Source organism: Crocuta crocuta, unplaced genomic scaffold (genome assembly GCF_008692635.1).
Source record: "Crocuta crocuta isolate KB4526 unplaced genomic scaffold, BGI_CrCroc_1.0 scaffold54, whole genome shotgun sequence".
NCBI classification, from domain to species: domain Eukaryota; kingdom Metazoa; phylum Chordata; class Mammalia; order Carnivora; family Hyaenidae; genus Crocuta; species Crocuta crocuta.
Genome location: NW_027530356.1, coordinates 2,627,420 through 2,652,836, shown reverse-complemented (window position 1 = coordinate 2,652,836; position 25,417 = coordinate 2,627,420). Strand labels below are relative to the sequence as shown.

General features: G+C 36.8%; 1 protein-coding gene across 1 annotated transcript in view; it reads right to left on the bottom strand.

Moving 5' to 3' along the window:
- CPB1 (carboxypeptidase B1) overlaps positions 1-25,149 on the bottom strand; it is a 35,858-nt gene extending 10,709 nt beyond the window's left edge. Inside the window, exons 1-9 of the mRNA XM_077765856.1 lie at positions 25,040-25,149; positions 24,855-24,930; positions 16,473-16,597; positions 8,477-8,576; positions 8,289-8,390; positions 7,342-7,443; positions 4,280-4,390; positions 4,100-4,190; positions 3,014-3,216 (exon numbers count right to left, since the gene is read on the bottom strand). Of these exons, the coding sequence (XP_077621982.1) occupies positions 3,014-3,216; positions 4,100-4,190; positions 4,280-4,390; positions 7,342-7,443; positions 8,289-8,390; positions 8,477-8,576; positions 16,473-16,597; positions 24,855-24,930; positions 25,040-25,110 (981 nt within the window). The 5' untranslated portion in view covers positions 25,111-25,149. The remainder of the gene's footprint in view (positions 1-3,013; positions 3,217-4,099; positions 4,191-4,279; positions 4,391-7,341; positions 7,444-8,288; positions 8,391-8,476; positions 8,577-16,472; positions 16,598-24,854; positions 24,931-25,039) is intronic.
- Positions 25,150-25,417: the final 268 nt, after the last annotated feature.

The window sequence follows — 25,417 nt, the reverse complement described above, 5'->3', positions numbered from 1 at the left end:
TAGTATAAACTGTTAGCAACTGGGAAAGCATTATACATGTAAGATATTTTTATGATTCTTCATATTTTTTACTGATCTGCTGTAGACCTATTTTTTGGTAGCTTTCTTTGTAATCCATGCTATTACTGCTCCTGTCCTTTTACTTCATTGGTCTTTTGCATTCTCTGAAGATTGTCTCTTGACATGTCCCAGATCATGAGATATGAATAATTGTCAGGCAATCACATGTCAGATCTTTCAGAAATGAAGCCACATACATTTTTTATCACAACTCAGATATCAAAGATTGCTATGTGTCCTAAATTTGGGCTGAGAATTCTAATATAGGTACAGGATAATTTCCTTCAGTTTACTGTCTTATTCTCCTTAAAGTATTTTTTGTTTTGCTACAAATATAATCTTGTAAGTTTTATAAGGGTGAAGATAAATAAGAATCATATCTATATCTCTGCACTCAATTCTGTGTAAGACAAAGTCCACTTTGTATTACTTTAAGAAATTCTGGGGGCACCTGGGTGGCTTAGTCGGTTAAGCTTTCGACTTCAGCTCAGGTCATGATCTCACGGTTCATGGGTTCAAACCCCATGTCAGGCTCTGTGCTGACAGCTAGCTCAGAGTTGGAGTCTGCCTCAGATTCTGTGTGTGTCTCTCTCTCTGACCCTCCCCTGCTCATGCTGTCTCTGTCTCTCAGAAATAAATTTAAAAAAATATTAAAAAAATAAAAAAAAAAGAAATTCTGAGTTATTTATAATGTGGTATGCCAAGAATTCATCTTACTAATTTTTCCCTACCTTTAGTTTTCTAGAGTGGAATCACATTTTTTTCTAGCTGAGAATTAATATAAAAGCACTAGATTTGGATGGAACATTTATTGTGCCCAGATCAGGACTTGTACTTTTTGTTCTTAATAGCCTCATTACAAATAAAAACCATGAAAAAGCCAATATTTTTCTTTATGAGAGACTCAGAGTCTCTTTTGACTGTATGTATATACTCATTAACACTACCATTATGAGTTGCTCTAGCAGAATGTGCTTAAGAAGTTAGTGAACTGGAATTTTGCAAAATAAGAAAACGATGGAAAGGATCTCTAGTTATTTCAAAGATTTAAGTGACTTTGGGGTGCTGGACTAAATTCAGATTCCCAATGAATCAAATAATCAAATTAACATTCACCTTAGATTTTACTAGTGGAGCTTAAGTATTTCTTTTAAGATGCTAGGCAAAAGCTTAATCATAGAAAAAATTACTGGAAATTTAAAGTACCTTTTAAATCAATTACTGTGATATAAGTACAATTAAATTTTCAGTTTAGCCACCTGTCTTATCATGCTCAGAAAGGATAAGAAGTAGCATGTACTTTTTCTTGAATTTATTGGTTTTGTGAATATAAAATTAAACATCCAACATAAGATAATTTTATGGTTTGTATTTTTGTTGAGAATAGATTATGAATATTTTGCTAGATATAATTGTTTACTCCACTTCTTTGTTAATTAGAATTCACTTATTCTCCAAATAAGAAAAGGTATTGATGCTTTGTAAGGCAGCTCATTTCCAAAGAACACTTTAAAATTTTTCGGTTAGCATTAGTCTTTTAGAATTTGGGTTTAAAACTGGATATATTAAGCAAACTGGATATATTGATTATTGTTACACTTAATATGGCTTTGTCTTTTTCTTTTCTGATGTGGTACACTTTAAACATACTCCCATGAATAAAGCAAACAACATAGCCCCACCTTCTGTCCTCTGGGACTGAAATCTGGGATTGGAATGAGGATCCGACCACACCCATCTCTGGAAGAGCAGGGCTGTGTGCACCCTCTGGGAACACTTCACAGATGGAGCATAATTGGAAAACTGAAATAGTTAATGGTTCCAACTAGTGATGTTTTCCTTTGTTTTTTTGGCTGTGGATAGGGAAAATGGGAAGCTTTTTGAAAAATAGCATTTTTTTTAATGAAAAGGACCAGGCCAACTATTAGCTATCAATTTTCTAAGAGGCTGAGTTTTTTTTCCATTTTGCTCTACACAAAATATTTATATTATTACATGTTTTATTTGGTCTCTGAAAGACTGAAAGTACAAAACAACAATTTCCAGTTGTTAAAGTCCCTGGATCTTCAAATTTATGCATTTAGGTGAGCCAAATATCTATGTCATTGTCTAAGTGGAACACTTTTTTTTTTTTTTTGGCATAGCTCAAATGCTTTAAATCTTACACTTGTTCTTTTAAGGTCATTGGTCCCAACTTATGGCAGCCAGATGTTTCATAATTTAGAAAATATTGTTTGAAGGATTCAAACCTGATGATTTAAAAAAACTATGCATTGATATGTGATATCTGTTAATGTGAATGCTATAAAATTCTTATATTATTTAACTTTTCATGTGGTTATATCATGATTCTCCAACAAGATTGCTAGTTTTTTTGAGTCAGAGATACTTAATTTTTTTTTTTTTTGCATTATTTCCTATGTATAGTAAGGACCCATTCTTACCATTTGTTCATTGATTGCTTTATTTCTGTGTCTCATCTAATCAAACAGTGATATAAGCAATATTAGGATCTTATCAATTAACCCAATATCAACCAAATGTGCCAAGTTCCTAATGAAATCTGCCATGCTCTGTCTATGTCAAATCCAGCTCAAGGCAGTTCTTGACAGAATTGACTTTCTGATTGTGTGTGAGATGAAGCAACTTTGTTGATGACCCCAGATGCATCTGAAATCATCACGTGAGTTAGTATTGTGGTGAAGCAGGAGTAAGTGTACTTATTGTCATTTTGAAAATTAGTGACTAAGCCAGTTTAACATGTTGGGAACTGTTTGCCCCATCAAAATCATATCTTTTTTAGCCAATTTATCAGCCAATTCAATTTTTTTTGCTTCTACTACCAAAAATTAATAATGGAATTTTTAGAAATTGTTTTTATAATTTTTTCTCAGGAATAGGATTTAAAAAATCTCAACAGTGAAATACCTTATTTACTACCACAGCTACTTACCAACTCAGCACTGTTCTCTGTGAGTTTATAATCATAGGAGTAAGGATAGAGCATCATTTGGGAGTATGAGTGGATTGTCAGATATGCTTTGATAGAAGAGAGGTTGCTGCGGATGAAATTAGCCAGGGCCTTGGTCTCTTTTTCAGACTCTGCAGCAGGTCCACAGTAAGTGTCATCACAGGGCTTTCGAGAGGCTCCGACTTCTAGAAGAACATATGTCGTTAATGGAATGGTCACCTACTAAAGTTCTTACAAGGCACGTTTCAAGCTTTCAACTTAGAGAGTTAAAATTAAGCTGTTTTGGGGGCTCCTGGGTGGCTCAGTTGGTTGAGTGCCCGACTCTTGGTTTTGGCCCAGGTCATAATTTCATTGTTCCGGTTTGTAAGATCAAGTCCCACGTTGGGCTCAGTGCTGATGGTGCAGAGCCTGGTTGGGATTCTCTCTCTCCTCTCTCTCTGTCCCTCCCCATGCTCATGCTCTCTCTTTCTCAAAATAAATAAACTTAAAAGCTGTTTTTACAGGTGCCCTCATGATCATGTATGTATATATAATAAAGCATGCACATATATTTAGTCATGAGATTAGGGTGGTATGTTTTTAAGCTAATGGGATAAAAAGTTGCATGTGAAATCATCAGTGTGTCTTTGTATAGTAATACAATGAGATCTCAATATAGTGTAAGAAAATTAATAAGGGAGAAACTAATATCCATGAGAAATTTTCTTATTACTTGTAATCATTTTCTGAGAGTGGAATCACAAAATTGTAATAATATCACATTTTTATTTAAATAATTCTTTAATGACTGTCTCCTCTAAATTATACATTTCAAAGTAGTAGAATTCTGTCTGGATTGCTCAGCCTTGTGTTTCCAGTATCTAACACAGCTGGGAACACAGTAGAGTACACTACATTTTTTTGAGTGAATAAGTAAACTGTTTATTGTTTCTGCTTTCAGAAAGTTAGAATTCTAAAATGTAACACTTTACATTTTTTCTTATTTTAGACATTGTTTTGTTTTCTTGTGTGATTTTTCCTCCCATACTTTTCAACAGATACATGCAAAATGGTCAGCCAGATACTTACTGCACCAACCAGCATCAAAATTTCTGTTGGGGTCTGTGCCAATGCAGGTGGTTCCTGCCTGGGTGGAGCGAGTCTTTCTCCACATTCGGTTCTGAAAGTGGATTGTGTGGTTAGGTCAAGTATAATAGAAAGTGGGTTGGTTTTAATTTAATCAGCCCTTCTCAGTATTGGTTCATATACCTTGGTCCAGGTGTAAATGTAGCCGTCAATATTGAGCACAGGCAAGACATAAAAGTCTAACTTGTCGAGAAGTTCTGTCATGTGGATCTCACGTCCATATGTGCGAATAGCCTGTGTATGAATAAGAAGAGAATTTCGTGGAAAAATGGAATGCATGATGCTGCTAAAATTTACATAGACTGTATGAATGTTAACTTTGGTACTAATATCTACCTATTGACATAGATATTAGTAATATTTAAAAGACAGCAAAATATTATCCATAGTTTTGACTAAAATAGTTTTTAATTCTTCTGTTTCCAGGATATTCTATTATACCCGTATATGACTCACATAATTATTTATTTAAATTTTCAGTTTAAAGATGAGCAAAGATTTAATAAAACTAAAGACTATTAAACATATTCACTTTTCAATAGTAACTGCAATAAATTTTTTCCAAAGTGAGTAGGATATGAGGGTAAAACCGATTTTTAGTAAGTAAGGAATGTCTATGGGTGGCTATGCATGTTTCTAGGAACTCACCAAACTCCACATGACATATCAGATAAAGGGTTAATATCCAAAATCTATATGGAATTCACCAAACTCCACACCCGAAAAACAAACAACCCAGTGAAGAAATGGGCAGAAGATATGAACAGACACTTCTCCAGAGAGGGCATCCAGATGGCTAACAGACACATGAAATGATGCTCAGCATCCCTCCTCATCAGGGAAATACAAATCAAAACCACACTGAGATGCCACCTCACGCCAGTCAGAGTGGATAAAATAAGCAAATCAGAGGACTCTAGATGCTGGCGAGGATGNCACTTGTGGGGATGAGCACTGGGTGTTATATGGAAACCAACTTGACAATAAACTATTTGTAAAAAAAAAAATAATATCATCTAGAAATTTATTTAAGTTTTGTGAAACCTGTAGGCAGTCCCACTGCAGAGAATGTACAATAAAGAGGAAGAATGAAGAAGCCTCCCTTTCTGAAGTGAGCTCACACTGATAGATTTTGGGTGGCTCTCACCAAAGCCTGTATAATGATGAAAGTCTCCTTCTCATACCTCTGTATTGAGAAGGGAACCCTGTTAAGGGACTAGCTACCCCTGCTAAGTAATGTGGACATTCCTCTGTGAATGAAGGACCTCAGTCATTTATTATGTTCTTTTAGTCATAGTATCCCAGCCCCAGTATCATATTAAACTTAAATTCAACTCTGCCCTAGGCTTTGCTGAGTAGATTTTAAAATATTTAAGGCTTCTATTTATTAATAGTTTTACTATACTTTTTCATGAGTCTATATATGTATATCATTATAAAAACACATGATAAAATATGTAATTTTTAAGTTGGAAGAGCTATAGAACCATGTCCTTTTTACTGGTATAATCTTAGATAACTACAGTAATGACAAAAGTTTGGCAGATGGTGAGATCTCCATTGAAGTTCAATGGTGACAACTGGATTCAAAACATGTCTAGAAACCAAGACAATGACAAATATATACAGAAGTGTTTCACACAAAAGATGGTGTATTGTATATAATAGTATTCTTAATTTTAAAAGTACTTCAATATTTTATACTTTTAATTTTGAAATAATTTTAGACTTAGAGAAGGAGTTGCAAATGCAAGGGGTTCACATATGCCCTTTACTCAGCTTCTCCTAATGTTATCATCTAACTTAATCATGGTACAGTGATCAAAGTGAACGAATTAACATTGATACAATAATATAAGTTAAATCATAGATTTTTTTTTATAGTTCACCAGTTTTTCCACTATTGTCCTTTTTCTGTTCTATGATCCAGTGCACAGTCCCACATTGTGCTGGTTGTCATGTTTCCTTTGTCTCCTCTTCTCTGTGAGAGTTCCTCAGTCTGTCTTTGTCTTCTATGACTTTGACACTGCTGAAGAGTTCTGGTCTGGTTACTTTGCAGAAGGCCCCTCAATTTGGGTTTGTGTCAGTTTTTTTTATGATTAGAGGAAGGTTATGCATTTTTAGGACAAGTACCATAAAGACAATGTGTGGTATGTGATGGTGATGTTACCAGTGATGTTGACCTTGATCACTATTTGGTTAAATAGTTTCTGCTGTTTCTCTACTCTAAACTTTGTCTTTGTAATTGGATACATATTTTTGGGGAGATGCCTTGAAACTGCAAATATCCTATTTGTCTTTAAACTTTGACTCACTAATTTTTGCATCTGTACATAGATTTTCACGAAATGATTATTACTGTGGTATTCTAATGGTAATTTTCTATTGTATTCATTCTCTGTATATCCATTAGTTGTAATTCTTCTTAAAGAAAGAGTTGTTCCTTCTTTCCCTCTTATTTATTTATTGAATAATTTATTTATATCAGTATGGACTCATGGATATTTAAAAAGTTCAGTTAAAGGGCTTTCTCATATATCTTATCATTAGAATGATAATTAGACAATTAGAATTAGGAATGAAAAACACTATCATTTAGAGTAGGAACCACTATTCATTGTTTTCTTTTTTTCTGAAGTATACGAAACTTTCTCTATTGCCTAAGAGATAATGATGAAGCTCGTGCTTTATCCACAATCATTTACTTTTAAATGACCTGTCCATTATACTACCAGTTAGTCTCTCCACCAAAGGTGGGTAAGAAAGTTCTGATAAGTCAAATTTAAATAAATAAAATTTTGTAACTATTTTAAAATCTTACAGGGGTGCCTGGGTGGCTCAGTTGGTTAAGTGTCCAACTTCGGCTCAGGTCATGACCTCACAGTTGTTTTGTGATTTGGAGCCCCGCATTGGGCTCTGTGCTGACAGTGCGGAGCCTGCTTGGGATTCTTTCTCTCTCCCTCTTTCTCTCTCTGCCCCTCCTTTGTGCACTTTCCCTCAAAATAAATAAAAAAACTTAAAAAAACTTAAACTCTTACCTTATAAAGTTTCCCTAAAAATGACAACTTAGAGTTATGAATTTTTCTGTTATTATTATTATAGCTAAGTTATAAGAAACTGAAGTTTTTTATTAAATAAAAAATACTTTCTACTTCCCTCAGCCAAAAACCATTCTATATACTGACCTCTCTCACAAACCATTGGCAAAATGCAGGGGAAATCCACTCTCTGGCATGGAAACCACAGTCCATGAAAATGGCAGGCTTATTTGGTCCAGCTTTGCCAACCTATTGCAAGCAAAGGAAAAAGGAGACACTGATTTGTCACATTCAGGGGTTAACATTCACTACCCGTCTGGGTTGTGGATTCAACAGGTGAAACTTGACAGCAGCAAGAGATAGATCCCATGATTAAATTAAAACACAATACTAGCACAGTATGTTCTTGCCTCTAGACACTCACAATGTTTGAACTGAAGGCTTACATGGCTGTTTATTATTTTTATTAAGCTTGACAAGCTCATATTTTTCAGAAGATGCTGATTACGCTGCTTAATTGTACTCACGTGGAGGTTATTTTCAGCTGCTATTATTAGGTGACATGACCAAGACAACTGGATGAGTAATTAGAAGTAATCATGATTGTTGCTAATCTTGTAAGAATTTTTCTTCTCTCCCACTTAGTCCTTGTCTTTTTATTTTCTTCATTAGAATTACATGACAAAAATGGCATTAGAAGACGACAGAAACAAATTGTTGCTACACTTTGTAATGTTGCCTGATAGACGTGAAGTTTATGAACCTCTTTAGCAAATGGAATCGCAAACAACATCTGGGAGAGAAGAATTTCATCAAGGTAGGTGATCATTTACATTGCTTACAGGAATGTGGTTAAATTTATAGGACTTCTCTTATTTTATTGCATTTTCCTTTTGAATAAATCAAAATAATGATTTAAAAATCCACATATGATAAAAGAAGCTGGGGAGTCTGTTTGATTCCCTGGGGCATATAGACAGGGAAAGAGTTATAACAATGTTGGGATGAGCATGTCTGTGTAACAGATGTTAATGTGTTAGAACCATTGATTTAAAGCCCTCAGACATGGCACGGTCATGGTTAAAAATGATTACCTTGAGGAGATACATAGTGCGTCCTTCAAATGTTGTTCCAATGGCACTGCGAGAGATGAGACCTGGATTCTCAGTGCTGACTTGTTGAGTCCAAGCCTCTATCTACCAATGTAACCATTTGTGGATTAATGTCCGTTCTTAGTTCAATTCCCAAAGCAATGTCTGTCTAAATCATGTATGCATCATACCGTTTCCCATGTGTTGTACTTCTCATAACTGTGTCCAGTTGCACGGACGTGGCTGTCAAACTGGCCTTCGAACGCCAATCTCAGGTTGTTTATCAATACCCTGCAATATACCAAAGGGGATGATCCTGTGAACATGAGCATTTCCCAGGGAACATATGCCAAAACCTAGAGTCACTGCGTTAGTAAATGGTGCAGTATGTTATTCATGGAGTCATATGTGTCCTCTGATTATTCCTAATGTCCTTCAACCGAGCTGCTCCTCCCAAAGAGTGAACATATGGTTGGAGAGAGCAAGTAAGGCAGGCTCTTTCTCAGCCCAAACTTGACATATTTAGGTGTTCTTGGACCCTACATTCAGAAAATGGTTTCCCCTGATACCTGGAGCATTCTGGATCAGAGCCTTGGGCTGCCGCACAGAAGTATGCATGTGAGCCCTTTTTGCGGTTTTTCTTCCCCAGGTCTTCCCTGCCGTTAGCACTAAAAGGCACAGGTCCCAGGAGCCAGTCAGGCCCAGGTAAACTGAGACAGTTCGTCATTTGAGGGACTTTCTCTATGTTTTGAGAAAAATGTCTTGATGGGTTGAAATTCAGAAATATTAATAAACCAAAAACTTATTATTTGGCAAAAAATGCTGGGGCTAAATATCTAGTTTCTGCTTCCCTGTTCTTGGCTGGTTTAAAATAATCAAGGAATGGTTCTCTAGCACAGTAGTATGAAAATTGGTGACAGACCTTTGAGGCCTGCTTATTTCTATAAATGATTATTCAGGTGAAAGTTCATACTTTACAAGGCAGGCTGGAAGGTGTGGATATGTGCGACTTCCTTTGTCTTTGCTACTGTTGAGTGGAAAAAGTATGTTTTGAAAGGACAAAATTTTATGAGCATTAGTGTCCTTGATCACAGCACTGTGAATATTATGGACAGAAGCTAGTTTGCAGAAACTTGTATTATCCACAGTTAAGCCTTGAAATGTTTTTATCTGACATACAGAAAGTTGCAGCCACACATCAAAAAGTCTACTTCTGCTGTGGCTGCTCCAAGGGCTTTCTGATGAAGTATGTCAAGGACATCCTCTGAACCTCCCTCCTAGTCTCTCCTTCATTTGGTTAACTTGGGAATGAACTTGTGTCTGTTTATGGAAAATGCAATAAATTAATACTAAATGATATTTGCTTCCTAGCAAGAGGCAAATACTATCATTAAAAATTTTTAAATTATTATTATTATTATTATTTTTATTATTTTGAGAGGGAGACAGAGCATGAGCAGGGGAGGGGCAAAGAGAGAGGGAGACACAAAATCTGAAGCAGGCTCCAGACTCTGAGCTGTCAGCACAGCGCCCAGTGCAGGGCTCAGACTCACAAACCACAAAATTCTGACCTGAGCCAAAGTTAGGTGCTTAAGGACTGAGCCACCTAGGCACCCCAAGGCAAATACTGTCTTAAGGTGGTATTAAAAAGAAAAAGGAAAAGGAGCAGACTTAAGAGTTTAGCATGCAGAAATATAGTTTCTCTTTAAGCAATCATCAGTACTTGGTTAGTATATTTATTTCTATGGCTGCTATAAATTACCACAAATGTAGTATGGTGTGAAACAACATGAATTTTTTATTATTTTACAGTTCTGTAAGTTAGAAGCCCAACATAGGTCTCAGTGGGCTAAAGTTAAGGTGTCAACAAATAAAGGTGCTTCTTTCTAGAAGCTGTAGGGGAGAATCTGATTCATTGCCCTTTCCAGCTCCTAGAGGCTGTCCACCTTCTTTGGCTCTTTGCCATTGTCTTTTAACTTTGAGGCCAGCAGCAGCAGCTCAAGTCTTCTGTATGTCACATCACTCTGACCTCCTCTTCTGCCTCTGTTTAACCTTTGTAAGGACCTTGTGATCATGTTGGACCTATCTGGACAATCTAGGATAATCTACTTATTTTAAGTTCAGCTGCTTAGCAACCTTAATTCCATCTACAATCCTAACTCTCTTTGCCATGTAATGTGACATATTCAGGTGTTCTGGGGATTAAGACGTAGACATTTTAGGTGGGGGGATCATCATTCTGCCTGATACAGTTAGGAGTAATGATTATAGTATGTTCTATAATTATATTCAACACCCAAATTGGATTGTTAGGGGATAGGGCAAAAGTAGAAAGAATCCAGAATTAGGAATCAAAAGGTCATGGGTAATAGTTTTGACTAACTTGTAAGTTGGCTTCAGAAAAATTATTTAATCTCTGGGCCTTAATTTCATAATTTTGGGAAGGGAGCATTTGATTAGCTGGTATTAATGTCCTGATCAGTTGTAAAATGCAGTGACTTGACTCAAATGCATAGGCCTTGGTCATAGATGTCTTCCAAGGTTTATGAAAAAAAAATTAAGCTAAAATTGCCAGTTACCACCTTCATAAACTCTAGAAAAACACCTAGAATAGATGGTTTTTAGGAAAATGATTTTCAAATATAACATTCACAAAAACTAAAAACAAATAAAACACAACAAAACAAGCAAAACAAAAACTTGAAAACAAAAAAATAAAATTGGCTGAAATCTTTAGGAACATAGCTGTATACCATTCCAAGATCCTCCATTTGAAAGAACAAATCCTGTGTCACAAAGATGAACTCTGACTGAGCGAGAAAACTAAAACTTGAAGAGGAAACGGTAAATGGCAGCTACTTTTACTTTAACAGGATTTTTCATCATCAGTGAGCGAGTACAATATCATCTAGATCACGTGGCTTGTTAGTGGGTGCCCAGAGAAAAGAAATCATCACAGAAATGCTCCTCAAGACGCAGCCTCAAGACCTTCAATAGACAATTGTGTCTGTGACCGTAACTGTGGCCAGCTCTGATCTCTCAGGAACCAGCTCTGAATAGAGGGGTCACAGACCTTCCACAGGTTATGGCTCTCCTTCTCTGCCCCTAATCCACAAATTCACATTATTTAGAAGAATCAGTAACTGTGTATGGATTAGTGTTTTGTTTGGATGTTAGATGAGATGTTCTGTTAGAGTTATTACTATGTTAACTGTTAAACACTTTCATCAATAATCAGGACAAAGAAGCATTAAAAAACTGTTAAATTTAAGATGATGCCCAAGAGGAAAAGTACCCTCCATCTAGAAAGTTGCAAAAGAGCATCAGAATGAGGTTAATGTGGTGCTGACTTTTGCCGGAAGGCAAGGGATTGACCTGAAATGATCTTTTCCAGCCTTGTGATTATTTGATTTTATTAGATTTAGGGCAAAGCACTACTTTAGCTGTATTACAAATATGATTACTAAATAATGAGCTTCTATTCTAGGAGATTAAAACAATGCCTCTTAATGTAATAGGGACTGCATTACAGCTCCAAAATATAGGGGCATGTACACTGTTTTATACTTTCCTATGTTCCTTTTATAGTGCCATCCAACTTCTTCTGTACAAACATGCAAGCAAATTAGATAACAGGGACTCCCAACAAAACAGGGAACAGAACATCTGAGAAGGAGAGACATGACTCACTTTTTTGCCCTTATAGATTCTTAAAAAAGGAATATTTGGTTAGTTCCCATAATACATGCCCATTGCTATGAAGAACACTGTTTAGAACCCATTGCTATGCAAGGACACATTCCTGTCCTAATCTGAAATACGCAGAAAAGTAACATTATACGTAGTTAGTAACACTCAGTTTCTTCCTAGGTTGGATACGGGAAAGACAACCATCCTGCAATTTGTAGGAAGGTAATCTCTGAAGGGCTGCCCACTAAAAGGTCTGTCAGCCCGGCTTCAGAACAAAAAGTTGGAGATTTACCCCATCCAATTCCTGGTCTTTCTGTACATAAGTGTGTAGCATAAGCATAAAAATAGTTATTTTTCTTGGTGCACACATTTTGAATTTTTCCCATGGTAACTCAGAAACTAACTAAAGCTGCCAAAGTGATACACATCTCGGTGAAGAAGGTTTGAAGGAACCATGGAAAGAATCTACAAAGCTATTTTGGTGGAAGTTGTGCAGTAGACGGTTCCTGTTGCATGTAAACACAACTACAAATTCTTGCCGACAGGAAACTGTCTAAATACAAATTAATTACCATACGAAGTAATAACGGGATGCATAGGGACTGCTTGCAGCCCCAGCAAGGATATTGCTGGTGTGCTTCTCCAGGATTTCTAGGGACTTGTTATTATTTAATATTTAGAAAATTATATGCTACAAATGTGCTAAGCAGCAAACAGAGAAACAAAAATTAACAAGAGTTTAGCTCTTGGGAATATCCTATATTCTAGATGAGACAACATTTATATCCAGTTTCCAAAAGTTTACCCACCAATAAAGGCTTGAAGTTTCCAGCTGAGAAAAGGAGATCAATACGCGATTAGAAGCCATTGTACTGCTTTGTGATATAGGCAGAAGTAGGACATGATTCAGGTAGCTAGGGTTAGCTTATGGTCTCTGCTATATTCCTTTGTTTTTCTCAAAGAAGTATAAAAAACAAACCTGTCATTTAAAAGTTTTTGCCATGGACTCCTAAAGGTTAGGATTTTTGAAACTCTTCCTAGTGTAATCAGAGCAAAAAGTCACAGACATGACTCTTAATCAAATTTTGAAACTTAACTGTGTTATATCTCTTTTTAAAAGAGACAGCCGATTCTTAAGGTCACATTTTGACACTTCCCTCAGGCAGAAGCAGATAGCTAAGCTATATGAAGCATGGTAATGGGGTTAAACAAAACAATTTCTGTTGACCTTTAAACAATGTATCATCTCCCTCTTTGTACAATAATAAACCATAGCAGCTTTCACAGCAGTAGTAATATCAGTCGCAACTTATTTAGGTATTGTTTTAGTTCATCTTCACAGCCCTTTGAGAGAGGCATGATATCTTCACATTATGGATCAGGAAACTGAAATTCACAAAAATTAAGCAAATTATCTAAGGTCACAGCCAGAAAGTTGCAGGGCCAGGATTTGAATCTGGTCTGTTTTTTACTGGAGCATTTATTTGTTGTGTTATGGCGTGCCACTTCTGATGATGAACAGACCTTATAGGTAACAATTATTACATCTTCACTAGCATAAATACTATTCTATATTTTTTAAGATGTGAAAAACAAGAGAAAATTTTTGTAACAATTATTTAGGTTATATTTACTCAAAATATAATGAGGACTTGAGCTTGTGGTGGGGTGCTCTTGGATAAACATTTGAATGTTCAGGACTGGAGCTTGACACTGCCTCTTTGCTTCTCACTGACCCACTCCCAGGAGGAATAACTCTGTTTTGGATGAAAGACCTCATTTCTTTCTTCTTTCTAGTGAAAATGCCTCCCGGTCAGCATGGAGTCTCCCAGTTGTAAGGTTACCATATAGTCTGTTCTCTGCCTAGAGTATGTGTTTTTCTTTTCTTTGGCTAACTCTGGGTCATCTTTGAGTTCTCAGCAGAAGCCTCATTTCCTCTGGTGGCCTTCCCTGACCCTAGAGTTGGTCATTTCCCCTATATATCCAGCTGTTTACTCTTCTTGACATCTGTTACATAATTTTGCAATTCTTTGTTTAAAGTCTGTTTTCCTCTGATGGGAGTAGGGCCGTATCTATCTTTTTTGGACTTGGTATATAGGCATTTACTATTTGTTGTACCAACAATGGACAACTGCTCCTAGTCATCTGAAAAGGCTAAGATGGACAAGTGTGGTACTTGGAGAGAGAAGATAGGGTCATCAGCTTAGCCAACTCTGTATTAGGCCTTTGGGGACCACTTTTCTTTCTTTCTTTCAGTCCTTGTCTTCATGACTTCTACCATTAGAGATAGTGGTGGGGCCTTGAGGGTAAAGGACAGAATAACCATTCAGTCTGACCCTAGTCTGGTCCTTAATCTTAAAAGAGCATGAGGATGAAAAACAAAACTGGAGATATCACAATTCCAGATTTCAAGATATATTACAAAGCAGTAGTAATTAAAACAGTATGGTACTGGTATAAGAATAGACACATAGCTCAATGGATTAGAACATAAAACCTAGAAATAAATCCACAATTACATGGCCATTTAATCTCTGACAAAAGAGAAATGAATATACAATGGGAAAAAGACAGTATCTTCAACAAATAATGTTAGGAAAACTGGGCAGCTGCATGCAAAAGAATGAAGCTGGACCACCTTCTTTCACTATACACAAAAATGAACTCAAAATGGACTGCAGATCTAGTGTGAGACCTGAATCCATAAAAATCCTTGAAGTGAGCACAGGCAGTAATCTCTCTGATGCCAGTCAGACATAGCAACATTTTTCTAGATATGTCTCCTGAGGCAAGAGAAATAAAAGCAAAAATGAACTATTGGGACTATATCAGAATTGTTTCTGCACAATGAAGGAAATAATCAACAAAAGTAAAGGGCAACATATGGAGTGGGAGAAGATAGTTGCAAATGACATATTCGATAAAGGGTTAGTGTCCAAATTATACAAAGGACTACACAAATCAATACTCTTTAACAAATAATGCAATGAAAAGATGAGCAGAAGATGTGGAGAGACATTTCTCCGAAGAAGACATCCAGATGGACAACAGACACATGAAAAGATGCTCAACGTCACTCATTATCATGAAAGTGCACACCAAAACTACAATGAGATATCACCTCACACTTGTCAGAATGGCTAAAATTAAAAAAAAAAAAAAAACACAAGACACAAGCGCTCACAGAGTATGTGGAGAAAAAGGAACCCTCTGCACTGTTGGTGGGAATGCAGATTGGTACAGCCATTGTGGAAAACAGTATGGAGTTTTCTCAAAAAGTTAAAAATGGAACTACCCTATGATTCAGTAATCATACTATTGGCTCTTTACCCTCCAAACACAAAAACGCTAATTCAAAGAGATACATGCACCTCTTTGTTTACTGCAGCATTATTTACAATAGCCAAATTATGGAAGCAGCCCAAGTGTCCATGCATAGATAAATGGATAAAGAAAATATGGTGTATATATACAAGGGAATATTATTCAGTCATAAAAAAGGATGAAATCTTGCCACTTGCAACATGTTTAAACCTAGAGAGTATAATGCTAAGTGAAATAAGTCACTCAGAAAAAGACAAATACTATATGATTCCACTCATGTGGAATTTAAGAAACAAAACAAATGAGCAAAGAAAGAGACAAACCAAGAAACAGATTCTTTTATGTTTTCTTTAAATTTATTTATTTCTGAGAGAGAGAGAGAGAGACAGAGAGAGAGAGAGAGACAGCATGAGCAGGGGAGGGTCAGAGAGAGAGGGAGACACAGAATCTGAAACAGGCTCCAGGCTCTGAGCCAGCTGTCAGCATAGAGCCCGACGTGGGGCTCAAACCCATGAACCGTGAGATCGTGACCTTAGCTGAAGTTGGACTCTTAACTGACTGAGCCACCCAGGCGTCCCCCAAGAAACAGATATTAAAGGAAAAAAAACCCTGATGGTTACCAGAAGGGAGATGGGTGGGGGAGTGGGGGAAAAAAGGATGGGGATTAAGAAGTACACTTCGAATGATGAAAAAAATTAAAATGATAATAAAATATGAATAACTGGTTAAGTTGAAATAAATATTTATTGAGTCCAGTGTGCATACACAGAAAGTTAGGAGCATGAGAGTCCTTATAGATCATAAGGACTTCTCATTAGGAAAGAAGGTTTGATACAATTTAGGTCCGAAACTGTCTAGCTGATTGATAATAAGAGTGTTCATGGTTTGGCCTGTAGTCTGTATATCATTTGTAAACCAGTAGCAGGTCAGATATCTTGCTGAATTGGGGTTTAAAAGTGAAAACCATTTTTAGTAGAACAGTAACTAAAAACAAAATCTACCAGGCTTAAAGTCTTAAGATTTGGAATCTAGGGCCAGTTTTGCCATGATCTATTTGTGGAGCCCTAGGGAAGCCTGTTCTTGGTCTTAGTTTTACCTTCCCAGAGTTATTCAGAGGCTAAGATAAGAGTATACATGGGAGAGAATTTTAATAGTTAAAAAACTTAAACTTACTCATATTGTAGTTTATTTCGCTCCAGAAAATCTTCCACAGTGAAAACATCTTCTGCTTTAACGCGGAAGTCAACTGTACTTTGAGGTTTGATTTGTGCGACAGAGTCTGGTTTCCAGAAGTCAATCTGAATAAGGAGTAAGAGATATTGCATTTGACACCTATAATTCAGTGGGTGAATTATCATTAGCAAGCACACTAGCACTCTATTAAATTATTTTTAAATTCAAATTATCCATGAAATCTCCTTTGAGTGAAGAAGTTGGGACCAAACAGTTAGATGTTAATAAAAGTGTTTACACATACGTACATGGCCTTAACTGCTTATCATCAGGCATGAAGAACGTGTAATTATTTTCCATAATGCTAGTTAGTTGCAGTATTTTCCAGAATGGTCCAGAGCAGTTGCTTATTGTGATAGTGGTGTTTGTGGTAATGGATAAATGTGCTGAATGAATGATGATGAATTAACTAGAGCCACAAAATTTAGTAGAAAGGGATTGAGCCTTCCTTTTTACTTTTGAATTGACTTATTTTGCTCATTTGTGCTTGGAACTCAGCACCGTGCTTGCCACAGTGATGTGCAGAACCAGGATCTACATCTCTGATGTATAAGAGAGGAAACATGCCTCTTTCCACAGTGCATATCTCAGCATCATGGCCAGAAACAAAATGCTCTCTTGAGCATTGGATCTGAGATCCAGACATTTTCAATTGTTCAATTATTCATCTGCTTTTACTGAGGACCTCTTATGTGCTAGGCTCTGAGCTTGAGACTAGGAATACGTTAAGTGAGCGAGTCAAACATAGCTTCTGTCTTTACAGGGGAGATTTTAGAGACAATTATGCACAAAAATAACAGGATGACATATTTGAGAATTCTAATGTTTTCCCTTTTGGATGTATGGTTTCAAATCTCCTCTTTTTTTCCATGGAAAAATAGTAACTAAGGATGTGTTGTCTCTCTCAGGTTTCTGTTACCCTGTTTCTTCCCTGATCTGAGAAAAGATCTTGAAGCTTGAGGTGTGCCTGACAGTGGGTCTTTCTCTGTCCCTGCGTCTCACTGAGTCCCTATTTGGATGTTTGTGAGCTAGTCTCCAGCCTGAGACAGGCGATATTTAGGATCATGGCTTGGAAACTTACGAGGGAGTTTGTGCAAGACTTAGTGGTTGTTTAATTAAAACTAATTAGGTAAGATATTAAGATGACTCAGTTTCAGATATACTTGCCTGTGGAGATCCAATAACCTATATCCTGTCCTGGTAATCTTGAGACCACTGTAGATGTCTAGTGGGTGCTGAGTCATGAGTCAGCGCTACAGGGCATTCCAGGGCAGTAGAAGGCTGGGACATTAGGACAATATCACAAGGGATTCCAGAAGAAAAACATGAGTGTGGTTTTCAGTAAGGTGTTGAAAGGAGACAGTACTGACAATTTGATAAGGATTGGCTACAGAATGTGATCTAGTGAGTCAAAGATGAGAAAATAAAGGTGAAAGTTAAAAGATGGGAGGAGGTTTACAGGCATGCCATTGTAAGAACGTAGAAAGCAAGGATCTGGTAATGAAGTTCATTAGCCAGCATGGTAAAGAGAAAGGGGATGAAGACAAGCACTTTATAGGAGAAAGCATATTTTCAAAATTTAACTCCGAATTTGTGTTTCTAAGAATGCTTGTCATTCCGAGGTGGGATGGGAGTGGGATGTGTATCTTTATTATAGATATAGAGAGGTTTTGAATTGGTAAAGCACACAAAGTCTTCCAGGCATCTGTAGGGAACTTGACAGTGCCCCACCCGTACATAAATCTGGGACCTTTTAGTGTACTCAAGGGACCCCTCACCACCAACATTTTCATCTCTGTGAAAGCCCTTTCCCCTAAAACTGGAAAAAGCCAAGCTTGCAGCCAGCAGGAGGTGGATAAGAAATAACTTTTTACAGAGAAGCCCTCAACCAGTGAGCCTGGGAAGTGGATGTATAAATACTCCAATTCTCTCATTTCTCAGGTGGGATAATTCTGAGATCTGTGATTTGTACCCTTTCTTGGGTTTTCTCTGTAGGACTAAGCTCTAATCCTTTGTGGTAGTTGTCTTAATAGTATCCCCTTTCTTGTCTACCTTCCTTTCTCTGCATCACTCCTCACTTCTCTTCCAGTGTTCCCTGTACTTCCCCTCAAAAAAATATTTGCCCTCAAATCTTTGTCTAAGATTCTGATTTTAAGAACCTATACTGAGACATCAGCTTTTCACTTAGAACAGCATGTACCTGTACAAGATATCGTGGTGATGGTTCTGATACAATCTTGAATACATCTAGTACCAATTCAGAATAGCCTAATTACTTTATGGGTGGGTTTTCTTTGTGATATTAAGTTGAAAGCTGCCTTTCCTAATCTCTTAATTCTTGCTCATTGGTCTTGGCTCTCCCAAATATTGGGAGATCGATCTCTCTCTCTGCATATCTACATACATCTCTGTATCTATATCTATGTTTATATCTCTATATCTATCTATCTAGACAGAGAAAAACATAGAAAGACTGAGAGAGACAGAGACTTTTAAGATTCTGCAGTGAAAATGATGGGTTCTTTAAAATGGGGTAGAGAACTGTTCTTTAACATAGTGCCGGAAGTCCTAGCATCAGCAATCAGACAACAAAAGGAAATAAAAGGCATCAGAATTTGCAAAGAAGAAGCCAAACTTTCACTTTTCACAGACGTCATGATACTCTACATAGAAAACTTGACAGACTCCACCAGAAGCCTACTAGAACTGATCCATGAATTCAGCAAAGTTGCAGGGTACAAAGTCAACGTACAGAAATTGGTTGCATTTTGGGGCACCTGGGTGGCCCAGTCGGTTAAGTGTCTGACTTCAACTCAGGTCATGATCTCATCGTTTGTGGGTTCGAGCCCCATATCGGGCCCTGTGCTGCCAGCTCAGAGCCTGGAGCCTGTTTCGGATTCTGTGTCTCCCTCTCTCTCTGACCCTCCCCTGTTCATGCTGTCTCTCTCTCTCTCAGAAATAAATAAAACATTAAAAAAAAAAAAAAGAAATCAGTTGCTTTTTATATACCAATAATGAAGCAACAAAAAGAGAAATCAAGAAGCTGATTCTATTCACAATTGCACAAAAAATCCATAAAATACTTAGTAATAAACCTAACCAAAGATATAAGAGACCTTTATGATGAAAACTGTAGAAAACTTATGAAGGACATTGAAGAAGACACAAAGAAATGGAAAAACATTCCATGCTTATGGGTTGGAAAAATAAATATTGTTAAAATGTCATTACTACCCAAAGCAGTCTACACATTCAATGCAATCCCAATCAAAATTGCACCAGCATTCTTCTCAAAACTAGAACAAACTATCCTAAAATTTGTATGGAACCACAAAAGACCCTGAGGAGCCAAAGTAATATTGAAGAAGAAAACCAAAATGGGAGGCATCACCATCCCAGACTTTAGCTTCTACTACAAAGCTGTCATCATCAAGACAGTGTGGTATTGGCACAAAAATAGACATATAGACCAATGGAATAGAATAGAGAACTCAGAAGTGGACCCAAAAATGTATGGCAAACTAATCTTCGTNTGTGGAGAAACGGGCACCCTCCTACACTGTTGGTGGGAATGTAAACTGGTGCAGCCCCTCTGGAAAAGAGGGCGGAGGTTCCTCAAAAAATTAACAATAGGGTCTCTCCTAAGACCCAGTAACAGCTCTGCTAGAAATTTACCCAAGGGATAANGAGGAGGGCACTTGTTGGGATGAGCACTGGGTGTTATATGGAAACCAACTTGAAAATAAACTATTAAAAAATAAATAAAATGGGGTAGAGAAATCTCTATGTTTCTCATGTAAATCTCATGTAAAAAACATGAATATGTTTTTACAGAAAACTTGGAGGGGCACCTGCGTGGCTTAGTTGGNCTCTCTCCTAGAAATAAAAAAAAAAATTAAAAAAAAAAAAAAGAAAACTTGGAGATCTAACCTGAGGTACCTTAAAATTTCAGTCTGACATGGAGAAAGTTGGTCAACAAATATACCAGCATCCAACACTATGAAGCTCTCCAACTGTGATGCAGACTTACTACACTGGAGTTAGTTACTAGTGCTCCTTAGGAGAAATGGAACCAAAAAGGAGAGCAACTCCATAGCCTCATAGATGTTTACCAATGTATCAAGTATGGATAAAAATAATAACCTCAAAATTCTCACAAGAAGATAGATATACATTTCAGTAATTACCAGGACCAGGTGAACGAGAGCTGTCTCTGAAATATGGAAATGGAATAAAATAAATGATGTGAGATATGGGGAATTGAATTATATGTTAATAAACTGTAAAACTGAGGTAATAAAATATAAATCCAGGAAGCTGAGTTACAAAAAACTGTAAAAAGCATTTGTTGGAGGATAAAGGAATGTCTTTAAGTGATAGCACTGTGGGAATATTAACTTAATTAACCAGTTGGCTAGTAACTGAAGAGTTTTTCTTAAAATATATTATAGAACCAGCACAAAAGCAAAAGTACTGTGTCCACTGTAAATTCTTTTAGGCTTTTAAAACAATAAATATTGGTGTTGGAGATCTTTGGTTCTTTACAAATTTACACAATTTATTTCTTCACATTGCATTTGACTATAAGATGAACATCTGATAGATTATTTATCTTGATGGAATTTTCATTTCCTGTTTGGAGGATTGACTTGTAATCCAGGCATAGTTTCAGACAGTAGGGATCAACTTAGTAGTATAGTGAGAGTGATGAAAACATTGGAAGACTAACCATGTTACTCTGGGCATAGATGAACATGGACCTTACCATAGAGAAACAGAGTTCAAGAATGTAGAGAGCAAAGAGGATAGGTTTTATAGTTAATGTCTCCAATAAAGGAAAAAGCTCAATTCTGATTACAAGGAGATAAAATAAAACCCTTATTATATAATTACAGATGAAAAGGGAGGCTGCTGGAGTCCCATGTCATCACAGATATCTCTAGTGCATTCAGCTTGTAAAAGGATATGTTTAAAAGCTGGGAGGAAGGACACATGGCCAAGGATTCATACAAAGACTAGATGCCCTTGTAATGATCTTATCAGGAAGGCTATAGTCCAGAATATGCTGCAGTTGCAGGATTGCTAAGGAGAAAAAATATCTTCTTTTCATTCATGTTAGAAATGAAATGAATAAAGAAGAAATGTGCAATCCCATTGCTTAGAGCTAAAGCATGATGCTTGCAGCAGGAAGAGAGAAAGTCATCCTGTTTAACTGTTTTTTGACTTTTGTCTTTTCTGAGGGGGTATATCATTTCTTGCTGCTTCTACTTCTACTGAGAGATGAAATTACCGTAAGTAAAAAATTTTTCACATGTTATGATTTTTAGTAGAAATACCGTCTTTGGAAAGAGAACATCGAGGCCCAAGATAGATGAGGAGAGAGGGGATTATACAGGCCATTATAAAGGCTATAAATAGCATTTATATTCCAGTTGTAGTGATGATAATAACAAATACTTAAGTAGTTCTCACTATATAAGTTTCAAGTGCTTTACTTATATCAAGTCTTTTAAATCTCATAACAATCCTATAAGGTAAATACCATTATTCTTCTCATTGGACAAAAGAGAAGAAGAGTTAAGACCCAGAGAGGTGTCTAAAGTCCAGCTAGCAAGTGATAGAACCAGGAATTGAATCCAGGAGTCTGAGTCCAGATTCTCTGCTCTTGACTATTGTAAAATGCTGAATTTTAGGTAACTAAAATACTAGTGCACATGTGATTGCAGAACTTGCTCAGTAATTTTGGAGGAATCGGAGTTTGAAGGAATCACTGAGGAGTTGAAGGGATAAATCTTGGTTTTCATAAATAGGAAAGCAGGTGACTTCCAGAAGCAGGAGCTCTTGGGGCTTAGCATGGATTCTGGCAAAGCTGTGGAGTAAACTGAAAGCAGATGGATTATGAATGCTCAGGAAAGGAAGCTGTGATCCCTGGAAGCCAGCATGGGTTAAAGCAAGAGTAAGTCAGGCCTAATTAACTTCATCTGATTATTGAAAGAGACCACTAGCCTGATAGAATGCTGAATCTAGATCTTAACAAAGCATTTGACCAAGTCTCTGTATTTATATTTTTCTTTACAAGCGGGAAAGCACAGTGTTAGCTGGAGCTAACACCCCAGTAATGTGGTAATTGAGCAAATTTATCCTAGAATAGTTGGTTAATGAGTCACTTTCAATACTTAACACATTGAAGACTCATGATAAATATGTATTAAACGAATGAACCGTGAAGGAGGCCTCTAATTCTGTCCTGACCCTTGATTGACTTAAAATTTATCTTTATCAGTGACAAAGATAAAAGTTGGGAAGGCATGCTTGTCAAACTTGCTGGTGATGCAAAGTTAGGGGGAAGAATTATTTCCATGGATGATTGAATTAGTTTTTTAAATGATCTCATTATGCTGAAAATAAACTATAAAGATAAATTTTAACAGAGTAAATCTAAAATCCTGAATTTAGGTAAAAAATAAATTAGGCAAGAAGAAATAATACCTTGTTTGAGAGTGATTCATGTGAAAAAAGAATAACCTACTAGCTTTTGCTGGCCATATGTTTATTATAAACTAAGAGTATTCATTAACTGTTGAAGATGTTGGAAAGAATCTCACGCTCTGTTAGCAAATGTCTATTTTACGGATGAAGACAGGCAATGGTCCTGTAGTCTGTATTAATCAGAGCATACCTACAGGTCCATTGTCAATTCTGAAAGCTACATTAAAAAAAAAAAAAGAAATATAGACAGAAAGATTGAGCTATATTCAAAGGTGACCAGGAATGATCAGTGTAAATCAGTGCTAAGAGAAATGATGGAAGGCCTGGAAAAGATAAATCTTAGAGATAAGACAATATTTGGCTCAGCTAAGTCCAGTGGGCTAAAGTTAGAGAAGGTAGCTTTCAACTTCATGTAACAATTGACTTGTAAGGCAAATGGACTACTCTGAGACGCAGCATTCCTGCCATCCTTAGAAGTACCCAAACAGCTTTTATTAAGGCCAGCAACCAGGGATGGTATTTCTATGGAGGAAATTCCAGTTTGAGTGGAAGGCTGGAATATAGACTTTTTATTTTCTTAGAATTCTAAAGTTTTGAATCTGTTTCAGATTATGACACTGTACCTTCTTCTTTTTTTTCTCCATACCTTAAAAGCCAAAAGAAAAAAAAAACTATAAAAAGATAGATTGAGAGATAATTTAGGGGCTGGCAAATTATTTTGGTTTATATTTCACGAAGAAACAACTTTGGCCCAAGTGACCTGTTTGTGGCCAGCAATAGCTTCCTGCTATACTATATAAATAATTAAGAATATCATTTCTCATCCCATATTCAGTGGATTCATTTTTAAGTAGCATAGAGATTTTGGTTTCTTGAAAGTAAAAGAAAAGTATGGAAATCGTTCATGGCTTTTTACCTTCTTTGCCCCCAATTCCTTCGTGTCATATCATTAAGAGGGCCTGAATCAAGGTCATGAAAACTCAAGCTGTTTGATTTGGAATGAAAGAAAATCAAAGGGAACAGATGATACATGGGATGTGGAAATGAATTTCAAGTTGGGCAGAAGCCCAGTTTTTCAGTAATATCCAAGTTGATCATTTTTCACTTTTGCCTTAGAAGGGAAGTGACTGTACATTAGACATTCTGTGACCTTCGTGACTGCTCCAGCTCATCCAGTTGTCATGTTCTGTCAGCTCCTTCAAGAGTTACCATGGATCTGGCCATGTGTAGCAACATGGATGGACCTTGAGGGTGTTATGCTGAGTGAAATAAGTCAGGCAGAGAAGGACAAATATCATATGTTTGCACGTATAGGAGGATTAGGAGGAACTTGACGGAGGAACAAGGGGGAGAAGAAGGGCGGAAATGGTGGGGGAAAGGGAGAGAAGCAAACCATGAGAGACTCTTGAATGCTGATAAAAACTGAGGACTGATGGATGTGGGGGGAGGGGGGATGGGCATGGAGGCGGACACCCATGAAGATTAACCCAGAGACACAACTGTGGTGACTGTAAGGCGGGGGGGGGGGCATGGAGGAGGACACTTGTGGGGATGAGCACTGAGTGTTATGTGGAAACTAATTTGACAATAAACTATTAAAAAAAAAAAGAGTTAAAAAAAAACAAAAAAAACCCAAACAAACAAAGAGTTACCATGGATTTATTATACTATAGGGCTATGGTAATCTAATTTAGGCAGAAAAAGAAGGTATTGTGGCATTAAATGTTTTTCAAGTTATTTCTTGCTATAATTAATATTTTGGTTATTTTTCCTTTGATGGAATCTAAGATTTTAAGGTAATTGTGAAGCAAACCTATAATACTGGATCATTACCTCGGTGGTGCCGGCCAACTTGTGGAGTAAGCTGACTTGATTTTCGTCTTCAACATTGACACGGAACACCGACTCACTGAATGGTGAGGTAGCAGAAGAAGAGAAAATTTAATATTGGGTAATGCATTCACATTTTGGGGATAGCAAGGAAGAGGACTTGCTCATATAAGATGTTGCTTACTTACCCTTCAAAGTGCTCACCGGAATGGTGAGCAGATGCTAGGGCCACACATACAAGAAGCAAGAACGTCAACATTGTGACTGACTAGGTCTTTTGGGTGTGTTTCACCTGCATTTATAATCCAAGGTGTTCTTTGTTTTCTTCTTCTGATTCAGATAGCCACTATCAAATCTTGATTAATAATTTTCCTAGTATTGTTGCCTTGGTAGCTGTGTAAAGTCTGAGAGGATATCTCTTTCAACACCTGTGGATACAGAACAAATAATCTCACGTTCAACCTATTTAATTAGGATGTTAGGCCTTGAATAGTTTGGAGGTAAATGAATTTTAAATAAAATCTATTTTATAGTTTGACTTCTTCCTTGCCAATTTGTATGCCTGT